Consider the following 13,202-nt stretch of genomic DNA (forward strand, 5'->3'; position numbering starts at 1 on the left):
ACTTAGAGGGTTGTAATAGTCAGATTTTTTATTACAGAAGCATGTCTATTATGATGGAAGCAGACACAAGAGCTGGAATATTGCAGCCATCGTAAAGATTACATAGGCATATATTGCAGAAGTACCAATACTTCAGGCAAGTGAATGCATCTAGTCTTAATCATTTAATTGAGAATTAGAATTTAGCAGAGCCAAGAGCTTCTGGGTGCTTGCTGCTGGAATTGGAGGAAAACATTAATATGAGAGAAATAGTTGAAAAGTAAATAAAGCACGTGTTCATAATAAAAAGGAGAAATATTTAGAATTTCGAATGTGCTAACTGGTTGAAACAGGTGCTCTGGACTGTGGTAGAAATATTTGGCAAGGAGACCACTGGGGAATCAGGGTTTCCAAGGAAAGCAAAAGTGTCTTTGGATGAATGTTGATGGTTCCTTCCTAAATCAGGAAAGAGGGGTATTCAAAGAGCATAGAACTGTCCAGAAGAGCTGAACTACCTAATCGAAGAGGAAAGAATGGACTGCACCAAACAGCAAGGCACAAATTTACCTTTAATAGAGAGTGGGAACTTGAGGAAAATTTAAGAAGAGCAGCTAGGCAAGACCTACTATACAACAAATACATTATACTAAAGTAAGGACTTATTTGCTGGTTGACAATGAAAGACAGATTGCAGAACAAGCTCGCTAATGGAGAAGGCATCTTGTGTAATTACTACTGTAGCTCCAATGTGCAATAACAATAAAAGCCTGCAACTCTTAGTATTTGAACTTTGAATTTTCTTTAGCGGCTTCAGTAAAGGATGCTAGTATGAGAAGTGGCAAAAGCACAGGAAATTGGGAACAAGTGAAATAGGCATGAACATTTGAAAGGAACTGGTGTTGGCCATTGAGATGGCAGCATATGCATAGGTTTTTACCATCTGCATGCAATAGAAATAGTACTTTAGGATTCCCAAAAGTTTGCATTTATTAGGAAATTCTGTGAGGATATACAGATGAGATTCTCTTGAGGTATAATAGCCAAGGAACCAGCAAAATGAAGCTACTATTTGCAAATGGAATATGGAGATTATCTACAAAAAGAGAACCAAGAGAATCTGTTAATGGGAAAGGCCTCTAACTGGCACATGGCTCCTAAACACAGAGGACTGTTGAAGGGAGTGGCAAATCTGGGAGGGAGTGGTAAAGTGGGTTTACAGTGGGCAAGCAAGAAGGTAACCATAATCAAGATCCCCACTGGTTCCATACCGCTGAAGGCATCCAAAACTGAACAGAGACAATTTGCACTTGACAAGTTAAAAGATTGGTTTAGAAAATAAAGCATCCAGAGAATGGAATAATATGGATCACGGTGAAACACATCTAGAATGAAACATAAAGTGGGGGGATTCTTTTTAAAGTTACTGTACTATTTGGCACCCTTTTGTTCTCTTCTTGACAGCCTATTGAGACAATGACGCTAGTACAAAGAAATAAACAATGGTCAAGACCTTTGCACCATTGCATTATGAACTTTTATCAACTACAGAATGCATAATACTATAAGGAGAAAGTCAATTTGAAATATAGGACACATTTCTAGCTCTGAAAAAAACTGTTACAAGGTTGTAGTGTCATGTTCAAGACTCAAATCTAACAAATGAAAGCACATTAAGAGTTCAAGAAAGTTATCAATTCTTCAAGTTGAAATAAACTTTTTCCTGGTCCAAACAAAAATTAAGTTTGAGTCAATCAAGTTACAAATGTTACAACCCCCCTTCCCTTCATTTATATTATGGAATTACATTTCCATTTGAAGGTCTGAATTGATGTTGAAAAAAGAAAATGCAGTAAATTGTTGTCATGCCCTTCACTAGTTTCAACAGGCTAAATCGAATACCAACTCAACCAAGTTACAAAACTGTCAACCCTCCTCCACTCTTTTTGTTAAGCTTTTGAAATTAATTTCTGTTAGAAGGTCAGAACCTTGATTGGAAGAGATTTATTCAACAAATTGTAGTCATATCCTTCACTTCATTGGTCACAAGTTTTATCCAACAAAACTTATTATGGAATCCTTATCTTCTCCAATTGTGAGAGATTATTAACAATAAAGCATGGATCTTTAACTATATTAAATTTTCCTAGAGGGAGAATTTGAATGTTAGAAAGGTAACAACAAAGTGGGCTCGTAGTTTTCTCCTTTAATATTGCAAGAATCTATTTGTAAAAATAACTATCACTCATTGTGCACTCCATATTTCATTTAAAAATAAAGGCAAGATCTTGTGGGCAAGCATGGGTCAGCACCGGATGAAAAAGTTGTGAACTAGGGGTGTAAACGAGCTGAGCTTAAGCGAGCTTCCCTTGTCTAAGCTTGACCCGTTTAAGATTGTGTCAAGCTCGAGCTCGACACGAGCCCAAAAATGGTGTTCGAGCTCGGCTTGTTTAAGTGTGTCAAGCTCAAGCTCGAGTAGTTTGGCCCAAATCAAACCACTCAACAACAAAACCTATTGATACCCATTGAACACCCACAAAGGGACATCCAAACCAAAACTCAACTTTAAACAAAATCCTACAAATTGATATAATTTTTGCAATCAAACCTTAATGGGTAAGACAAAATTGTAACTCTTTTGCTCCCAATGGCTGGAACTTCACCATCCTCCAAGTCATACATCACTCACTGGGTTCGATTCTCTATCAGTAGTTCTCTCTCTCCTCTGCATCTCAATCTCTCTTTCCCTCGTGATCTCTCTCTACTCCATGTGTGTCGACGAGCATGAAGGGGAAGAGAACTTCCGCCGTTCCAGGTTGAAGAGAAAGAGAGGGCAAGAATTGAGAACAAAGGATTCAGCCCTTAGGGTTAAATGACCAAACGTGATTTACAGTCACACACGTGGCTGTGGATAAGATTTTTTTTTTTATTAAAACCCTCTTAACTTTTTAAATCGCATTATTACCCAAGCTTATCTTAGTTCTTTCTTTTCCAATTGTTATTTAACCCCTTCTATTTATTTTAACTACAACTTATCCTTAAAATTAATTATGTTACTTAATATATATATATATATATATATATATATATATATACGAGCTTGATCACGAGCCTAATCAAGTCGAGCCGAGTTTGTATCGATTAATATTCGAGCCAGGATTTGTGTTCACAAACGGCTCATTTAATAATCGAGTCGAGCTTATACGAGCCAATCGAGTTTGCTCGCAAGCGGCTTCGCTCACATACACCCCTATTGTGAACAATCTATATAATGAGGTATTGTTATGTCATATATTTGTTGCATCTTAAAGCCCTTTTATTAATGGGGGTAACTAAGTTGATAGCCATCCACCATGGACAAAGAGGTACTTTAAAGCACTAATACAAAGAGGATTAAGTTGCCGCAGTAACTCATGCATAGTATTTTATTTGCAGAGGAAGAATTCATGCTAGAAATACACTATGACTACTAACTTCAGGGGAACACATAACAAAGAAAGCTTACAAAGAGAAAAGGCCACAAACTACAGAAATTCCAATTCTTACCATCAAATCAAATTTAGCCTTTGCAAGGTGATTGGAAGCCACCAATCGTCTCAAATTTAGACTTTCAGCTCTCTTTAGAGACCCTCTCAGGAGGACGAACAATTGTTGCTGAGCAGACAGTGAAATGCCTATACAGGTCAAGGGTGAGATTGATGATCCCAGTATCCCAGCTGTACTTGAGACACCAACTTCAGACAACAAGTTACAGATAGCTGCTAAAGTGTATGCAAGACTAGTATCATTACTTTGCTGCACAAATTTAATATACATCAGTCCTATTGCACAAAAGACATCAATTAACGGAACAAAAAGCATACAACCAATATGGAAACATTTTGGTGCTTCACAACAAATAACCATCATATTGTAATGCACTAATTGGGTGCAAGTTACACCTGATGTGACCTAGGGGGATAAAACCACTCTCAAATCATGGTTTCTATTTACCCTTTCAAAAGTTGTTTTCTTAATGTTTTTTTGGTTTTCCATCTTCTACATTACCCAAAAACAAAGACAGTGCGAGGGAAGCCAATCCCCTTCTTACTATGTCCATGCCGTAATAGTCACATAAAGCCAGAAACTGTAATCCTACTTTAGCTGAACCACTTTCGTCAAATTGACAACATTCGACCAGTTTCATTTTTTTTGCGAATAAATGTGTAGGAATCTTCAAATCTTAAAGCTATATTATTCCCCACCATTTTTCCTCCCAAAAGGGTTTGGATTTCATATACTTTATCTTTGCCCGAGTAACATTACCATCAAACACCATTCTCAAATTCTAGTTAACAACTCCCCCTATGCAGATCTCGTCAACAAGCTATCAGCAAAAGGGATCTACACGTGCAAGAGACCAATAATGACAATAATTACATAAATAAGGAGATTACCTGTTGAGAAACACGAACTGCTTCAGTTAAAACCTAAACAGTGTGAAGCAAAACAGTTACTGAACAACTGCAAGGGGTATGAAATGAAACTGCTACAAGTATGAAATATCATAAATAATAGAGAAAATGGAAAAGAGGGTTCTTCTGGGAGGGGAATGCTTTCCTCATGCTCACCTCCAAAGCTTGCTTTGGATGCCCAAACTGGAAATGCATCACCCCAAGAAATAATAAAGCAATTTCGTATCTGCCAAAATCATTCCAACTAGATGCAGGGGGAACGAAGTCAATTCCTTCTGTCCCTGCACTTTTGTGGTGACATTTCCAGATTAGTTCATTTTTTATACATAAACTTCTGCCTGAATTTATCACAAGAGGACAAAGAAAGAGGACAATGACAATAAAATGAACAAATTCTTAACGACATATTGTTAATGAACTATAGTATTTCTACATAAGCTTCTTTATGTTCCTCTTTTTGCCTTAGTAAGGCTTTTCTTTGTATACTTCCTGTGTACTAGAGTTACCCCCCTCTACGCTTTTCAATGAATCACTTATTTATCAAAAAAAAAAGTATTTCTACATAAGCTACCAAAAGCATCTAAGTGTCATTTGAGCCATCTGGCTGTAACTAAACATATAATTAGAAAAGTAAATGAGCAAATCAAATGAGAAAAAAAGTTTTTTGTCATGTACAAAGAAGTGCTAGTCACTATGCTTAAACAGACTAATCGCTGTTGGAGCTTCCTTGTAACAAACAAAAATTCTTAAATTTCCTTCTAATTCTTCAACACCATTTTCGGCTTTAATAAAATACAATTTCCCTTCGAATTTCCAATACCATTTCCGGGCTTAGTAAAATTTGCTTCATGGCGAAAATTTCACTTAAATTCCTTCCATTTCTCCAATGCAAATTTTTAGCTTTAACAAAAAAATAAAATTCCTTTATGGCCGAAAATGTATAATTTCTCCAACTAATTCTTTTACTTTTCTTAATTGCCAAAATTCCTAATTTAAACTTCCAAGTGCTCCTAAAATTAAAAGCTAAAAATCTCATGAGTTTAAATAATTAAATCAATGCCTAAGGTGGGGTTTTACAAAATTGAAAAACGTGAATTACCCAGGAATTTAATTGCCAAAATTGAAACCCATTCACTAAATTGAAATCACAAAACCCCTGGAATTAGATATAAATTTTCCCGCCAAAATATGTTAAATAAAGAAATGAACTGTAGTTGTACTGGTTCAAAAATTTACCCTTCATTTCCAAGCACCAAAGTAAAATTTTACAACCATTGATCAATCAGGCAACAGTTTTGCAATATCAATACCCAGAACCAATCTGATATAATAAAGATGAATTCAAGGTTGCTTTAATTGTGGATAATGAGAGACAAACAACTAAGATAATTAGTAAAAGGATATTGAAAAATTCAGCTAAGGAAAATATTTACGAGATAACAATAAACATAAATAAATAAATAAAGAACACCAATTCGCAATGTCCATGATGCCACTAGAATTGCAAGATAAAGCAATCTCAAGAAACTATTATCAACAATTAGTCAAGAGAATTTACCATAGCAGCAAGATGTAAGATTCTGAAACTTAAATAAAGCAGTAAAAGGATATTAAAAATGCGGCTAGGTATGAGATAACAATAAACATTAAAGAAAAAAACAGCATGCCAAGATGCAATGTCCATAATGCCACTGGAATTGCCAGATGAAGCAATCTCGAGAAAACTACCATAAACATTCAACAAGATATAAGGTTCCAAAACTTAACTAAAGCAGTTTTATTTCTGCACACATGAGAAAAGAGATGGCAGATCCAGAAGAAACATTATAGTTCCCCGCTTAGCTAAAGCATGCCACTTGATAGTTACATGTAAATAGTTATGGAAGCTAAAAGCCTAAAAATCTTTATAAAAGCTTATTGGGCATTAAACCTCTTTTCAATATAGGAACACATAACACCATGCGACCAAACCACTTCTCTCCATTTTCAGTTTAACGTATATAGCAGCAATTTATTAAGCAATTCCCAAATTAAATAGCAAGCTAAAATTTTTATTCACCTGTAATCAAAATAGCGGTGAAGATTCTCCAAAGCAGCAAGATAATCATCATGATAAAGGTTATTCAAGTAACGCAAGAAGTGAACCTACATCACAATCCAGCATAGAGAAAAGGCAACAGGTTTAAAATGCAAGAAAGAGAAGAGCAGAGAAGAGAAAGAAAATACAAAAGTACCAAAAAATGAGTGCATTAAAAAAAGGGGAGTTAATTTACACGATGTAGCTCAGGTGCTAATTTATGGAGCCGCCTTAAAATAAGTTCAAAAGCATTTAAAGAGAAAGAGCTTCCACTCCTGCCACAATATTTTACTTGAGATTTAGTACAACCAAAAGTGCACTTTTATAAGTTCGCAGATGAAAAGCTTTACTTTAAATAGAACAAGTGACCGTGACATTTACTTTTCAATTGCGTCAGCCTGCTCTTGCAAGTATCCTTGTATCTGCCAGTTTGTTCGTAGGAATATCCCACTATTGGGCTCAAAATCTCTTGATGCATCTTTTGGAGGATGCATATAGGGAGAAACCTCCCTGCCTTTGTCACTGTGTTTGGATCTTGGGTCAGAAGCAACCTCAATATCTGCATGTTAAATTGTTATATGTTTACCATTATACTTTCATCAAGACAAAAAGCCAAATCTGAAAGAACCGGCATCATTTAAGTAATCCAAAATATGTCGGTGGAGGGAGGTGCAACCACTGGAAAACAATCTTGGGCCTAAGGAAGACAGTGGTCTTCACATATTAGGTTGTTTCACAGACCTCTTTCAAGGCCAAACAATTTTGGGATATTTTAACACCAGGCATCCTTATGGTATGATTTCAGCAAGAGTGTGGGAAAACACAAACATGTTTTAACCAAAAATGCCTCATCAAGCATTCCAATTTCATGCCAGCATCCAGATCATAGAAACCTCGATGAGAAACCTTGTTTACCAGAGTAGGAATAATTATCATTGATGTCCAATTGCTCTCCTAAAGAAAAAGGAAGGGATTGGTATGAAGCGATCATCTTCACCATTGACCAAGCTCCCTCTCCCTCCCTCTCATTGAGGGAAGAAATGATTACCATTGATGTCCAATTGTTCACCTAAAGAAAAGGGAAGGGGCTTGTTATGAAGCAATCATATCCACTATCGACTACCTCTTCTTATTTCTTAAGAGAGAGAAGGTTCTCACTTGACCTATGGTGACATGAGAGGGGATTGGTGGACCAAGAAAGTTATGGAAAACCATAACTAGTATATGATGTTTCCTCCAAGATCCAAGAACAAAGTTTAAATCTTTGGGAGGACAAATTGATGTGGTGATTCCACCGCAAATTTAAACTCCATTGTGGTGGAAAAGGATGGAAGGCTATATGGTTTAAACCGAGGATACCCATTGACAACTATCTTTTAGAGAGTTCAAAATGGGAATTTGGAAAGGTTACAATATTCTTTTTTCTTTTTTCTTTTTTTTATTGATAAGTAATGAGAATACTATTGAAAAAAGCGCAGAGGGGCGCAACCCTAATGCAAAAGATATAATAGAAACCTATACAAAGAGCACATATTCAAGAACTCATCTAAAGTCGGGACCACACTACAATGATGAGCTAACACCCACAAGTGTAGCATAGAGATCATATTCTTCCTCATCCCATCCACCGAACAGGTTACAGTATTCTTCTAAAAGCTTTATTGACACTATTAGTAGAGAGAGTGATAAGATTATAGCTAGAGAGAAGGCACAATGTAATCTCCTTAATCAGCTAGTCCATATGCGTTCCAGGTCAACATATAAGTCGGAGGATATCTCCATCACTTAGGGTGTAGAGCAACAGTCCTCCATTGAAGGTACCTTTCTTCATTTCAAAGGCAGCTAACATAAGTGCTTTCTGCACGTGCTTCACAAAAAAACAAAGGTTTGGTGCTTGTACCTTCAACCAACCCAAAAAGTGCTTTTGGCGCATGAAGATGAAAAGGAACTCTTTCACTGGCCCATTTTCTTGCTTCAATTTCTTCAGTCACTTTTTCAAAAACAAAATTCTCCAGGTCCATGTTTTCATATTCTAGAAATGCCTCTGAATTGATACTGGAATCTTCTACACAAGTTGCCTCATAAGAAGGACAACTTGAGAGGGCTTCCTTATAGTATATCCCTGTATTGGTCAAAAGATGGCATACACCCTGCAAGTTAGAAGTAGGAAAAATTATTTTCTACTAGTGAAATAAGACAGCAAAACATCTGTTTAATCTTCTCTTTTTCCAATAAAAACTAAAGCTACAACAACTAAAACAAAAGGGAAAACAAACAAACAAACAAACAAAAAAAAAGAGGCAAGCACAGAGGTGCCATAATTTCTGAATATCTTAGAGAGCTGGAAAAGATATGTGCAAGGTTCACAATCAAATATTAATGGCTTTAGCTCTTGACCCATGATTTTAAAACTTTTGCATCCAACCTCAAATTAATACAGAAACTGAACCCGTGCAAAGCAGTTCCATAGAATCTATAAAAAATAATGGATCAGAATTTCAATACTATCAAATGGGTTTGAAGCATTCGATGCAGAAGGCAGTTAGACATGTTTGCTATATATGTATGGCAACAGGTAAGTCATCCTGTGATAAAAACTGAAAAAGTGACTATCTTTCATTTGAATTAAGCAAGGAGGGACAAAGAGTCATCTGTACAACTATTATGAATAAGTGATACCCTTATGTATTTGATATAGAAGACTTCTAGAGGAAATTTGTAAAATTAAAAGTTGTTACTTCAGAAATGGAGAGCATATTATTAGCATGAGCAGGTTTTACAAATAGTACGAACATGGCTGTTGAAGTGACAGAACAGCAATGATAGGATTCCTGTCAACTCCACCGATTAGGAGAAGTGCACACCACTAATAACTAATGATTTGCATATGACAAATTTACCTAAACTATTATTTTGAGTGTGTGTAGCATGCTTATTTCTGTTTCCTAGGTTGAAAAAGAAAAGTTGAACCTTAAGGTAAATTAGTGTAGCATCAGTCTGAAGCTTTACATGATATACTTGGTGGGGAGGAGGGGTTGTTTACACCCATTGGAGGCGGGATGGGACCATGTGCTACCAAACCAAAGGTAGAGGCTCTCATTGCCTAAATCCAATTGGGGGAATTTATCTCAGGTCTTTGATAAAATAGTGAGAAACTTAACTAGTTAAGCTAGCGGTCACTTCTTCTACACTTGCTATAATGCATATGCCTAGAAACAATGCATTTTTGGTGTCCTCAGGCAGATCACCAGGATTAAATTTCTTAGAATATTGACACTGTAAAAGCTTCGACTTCAAAAGCACCTAAACTTCCAAATTACAGCATAATCTGAAGAAAATAAAAATTGAAAGAAAAGCATCTAGTTTGCCAGATACAAGTGTACAAAAAGGTATTTCTCATCAAATACAAAGGAGAAGCTTCTAAGTGAATACTATTGTGAAGAGTCATTGGGAGGAGCTAGAAAATTGACAGGCAATGAATAAGTCCTCGCAACTTGACTACAACCCAGAAGGTTAATACAGAAACAACCCTCTCTATGCATAAACTTGGCCTTAATTTCCCAAACTTAAGTAGGGTTTGGATTGAGAAGACCCGAAGAAAGCATAATACTTTTCTTAATAATCAAAATTATTTGGGGAAAATCTTGTTGTAATTTACAAGCAAATAATCAATATTTCTTCCCTATAAATTTTCTATCGTTATATGACCTTGTATCCCTCCAGAATACTACCTGCAACAGACACAAGAATCAGAAAAGGAGACAATAAATTGGCAAAACTAGATAAAATTACTCCTACATGAATCTATCTGCAACAAAGAAAAGAATCTTAAAAAAGAGACATCAAATACATTGGCAAACTAGTTAAGGCATTGTAAAATAAGATTCGCCTCCCCCAACCCCTGCTTGTGATTAAGTTTTTCTTCTTCCACCCAGCCCATCTACTTTCAACTAGTACTTACTAGACAGGAACATACACATTTTGCAGCTATAATCAAAACCAACATCAAGTTCTAAGCATTTTTTGAACTTCTAAGATCACTGTGTGTGACTAGAAGGGAGCAAGTAATACATGCAAGAGAACAATCTAACAGCAGAGCCAATATACATGGTCTAAAAAGATAGTTACAATTACCATACTTAAAATTTATGGCAATTAAAGTGTTAAGTAAGAGCGAGGAACAACTTTCACATAAGTTCCATTCCTGGTCAGAAAGGGAGTGGAGCAAGGAAGGTGCCTTTGGTGAATGCCATCATGTAAATCAGTGAATAAGAAATCAGACATGAATTATAGTAGGCAAGCACACAGCAGTTGTAACAAGCAATATAGTAGGACCATGGTAGAGAATTAAAAATGAAACTTCAAAAGAAATTGATCTTTCATGTACGGCAAACCAACAATGATACTGAGAAAATAACGGTTGAAACTTATGAGGTCCTTCCACAATAGCTATCAAGACATTATTGGAAACATAGTACCTCAAAAGATAACAGATTGAAGGCAAGTATACAGCGACGCAGAAACATCCCCAGGTTGCTACTTGGCTCCAAAATAAATTGATCATCTTCCAGAACACCAGCTTCGGAGCCCCCAAGGATCCCTAAACAACATCATACCAAAATTTATTATGCAAACAAAGAAGCCAAAGAAAAAAAGACACGAAAAATGAGAAGGATATGAAGAAGAAACAAAGAAAAGATGCAGTAATGATGGCGACCAACCCACCTCGCACATCAGTGAAGAAGTTAAACAAATCATCAGCCAATGACAGAGCCGATAGCCTACTCGTTAGATGATCAATAAACCAAAGATTTGATGAGCCGCAAACTTCCCTCAATTGACATATGAGTTCATCCAGTTTCGGCTCAAAAATATCATCGCATGACTGCAAGGATAGGAAAACAAACGAGAAAAATCAACATCAAACAACTTTAAAGATTTTCTATAACCTTTTCCGCATACTCTGAGCTATCCAGCGGGGTCAAATAGCAGGGCCAATAGATTAAAAGAAAAAATTGAACTAAGTTAAAGACAAATTGCAGCACATTGAGAGTGAGTACCTTGGTCAGGGCCAAGAGGAACAAGCCCAGGCGGTTGTGCTGAGCAACGGAGGAGAACGGGAACGGCACCGACATTTGCGACGACGGAACGTAGATCTGAAGAAGTATGCAGACCGAGACTTTGTGCGGCGTGATTGCGAACGCGCCGGGCGGTTTCACAATCCCTGCCATTGTAGCACTCTCTCACTGTCTCTCTCTCTCTCTCTCTCTCTCTCTCTCTCTGTGCGCTTGTAAAGGAAGTGGGTGTATGTGAGAGAGAGCTAAAGGTTGGTTCTCTGCGGTGGTCGATAATCCTCAGAAGCCGGAGATTGCAGATGGATATGGATCAGAGTTGGTGGTCGTGGAAATGGACTAGGGTTTTCGGGGGTAGCAAGGGGGTTTCAAAAAAGAACCGGGAAAGGGAATGGCCGTCACAGCTAAGCCATTTTCTTCTCTTTTTTTCACGTTAATGTAAAACTATTTTTTTGGGGGAAAACTCAGCTAGACAAAACTGTTTTCGAGGATTTTTTTTTTTTTTTTTTTTTGGTAATATTTAGCTCGGGTTAAAATAGTTTTGAGTATTATATTATATGAACGATTTTTATTTTGATTTTTATGTTAATGTCTAAAAAGCAAAAAAAAGTTACCCAAAAACAATGTCAAACTACTTAAAGTCTGTTTGGGATTGCGTTTGAGGAGCCTAAAAGAACTTTTAACACTAAAAAACTCCGTACGAAGAAAAGAGTACTCATTTGGTAAAAAAAATTAAAAGCGTACTTAAGGGTCCAAAAAGCCTAAGAATGGCACAAATGCACTTTTGGCAAAAGCTTAAAAATGAAGCTTTTGCCCAAAAGCTTTTTTTTTTACTTAAAAGCTCTATTTCTCAAACGCAATCATAAACAAGCTCTTAAAAGAATTCTCATTGGTTGATGCAAATCTATATGCAAAATGAATAGCCAAAATTCACTTTATCTAGTTTAGGTAAGGGGTTTTTAAAAGATCCCTAGATCCGATTAACTATTTTTTATCTATATATCATTTAAATATTTTTTATTTATTCTTTAGTGATTGTATCTTTAGTTCTTTTCTAAAAATTGAATTTCTTTCTTTATTTTTTTTAACCCAATGATTTTCCAATGGTCATTATTTTTCAAACGATCATTTTGTAAGCGTAATATTTTTGAAATGGTTGTACTTTATAATAGTCATATTTTACAACGCTTATATTTTTCAAACGTCGTATTTCTAACAGTCATGTAATATTACTCTCTATGTTATGTTACTCTTTATTCTAATGTTAAACTTACTTGGTAGCTTGTAATTTCTAATTTCATGTAATGTACTCTCTATTAGGTAGTATATCAAAAATATATTCCAACTATATCACCACAAAATAGACTTGCTTGTTAATTGTTCTAACTACATTCAAATATTGGACTGTGTTCACAAACTAACTAGTAGATCCACAAAATACATTTTAATATTGGATCATGTTCACAAATTAACTATTTAGTCCACAAAATAGACTTTCCACAAAATACACCAAACACATGTAAGAATATTTAGTCAATCAAAGATAGGTGCTTTATCAGATATTACATAGTTTTGTTTGGTGTTAAGGGAACTCAAATTCTTAGCTTAGATGGAATGAGCATA

The 13,202-nt window shown here is 36.0% G+C and overlaps 1 protein-coding gene across 1 annotated transcript in view; it reads right to left on the reverse strand.

Annotated features, from left to right (window-relative positions):
* The window catches only part of LOC132182601 (anaphase-promoting complex subunit 5), a gene marked incomplete at its 5' end in the record, with an annotated part of 25,249 nt that extends 13,496 nt beyond the window's left edge, over positions 1-11,753 (reverse strand). The window contains 10 exon segments of the mRNA XM_059595891.1: positions 3,523-3,771; positions 4,413-4,445; positions 4,587-4,716; positions 6,490-6,575; positions 6,704-6,782; positions 6,889-7,066; positions 8,408-8,657; positions 10,986-11,107; positions 11,233-11,392; positions 11,568-11,753. Coding sequence (XP_059451874.1) covers positions 3,523-3,771; positions 4,413-4,445; positions 4,587-4,716; positions 6,490-6,575; positions 6,704-6,782; positions 6,889-7,066; positions 8,408-8,657; positions 10,986-11,107; positions 11,233-11,392; positions 11,568-11,738 — 1,458 coding nt within the window.
* Between the last annotated feature and the right edge of the window lie 1,449 nt (positions 11,754-13,202).

Source organism: Corylus avellana, chromosome ca5 (assembly GCF_901000735.1).
Source record: "Corylus avellana chromosome ca5, CavTom2PMs-1.0".
Lineage (NCBI taxonomy): Eukaryota > Viridiplantae > Streptophyta > Magnoliopsida > Fagales > Betulaceae > Corylus > Corylus avellana.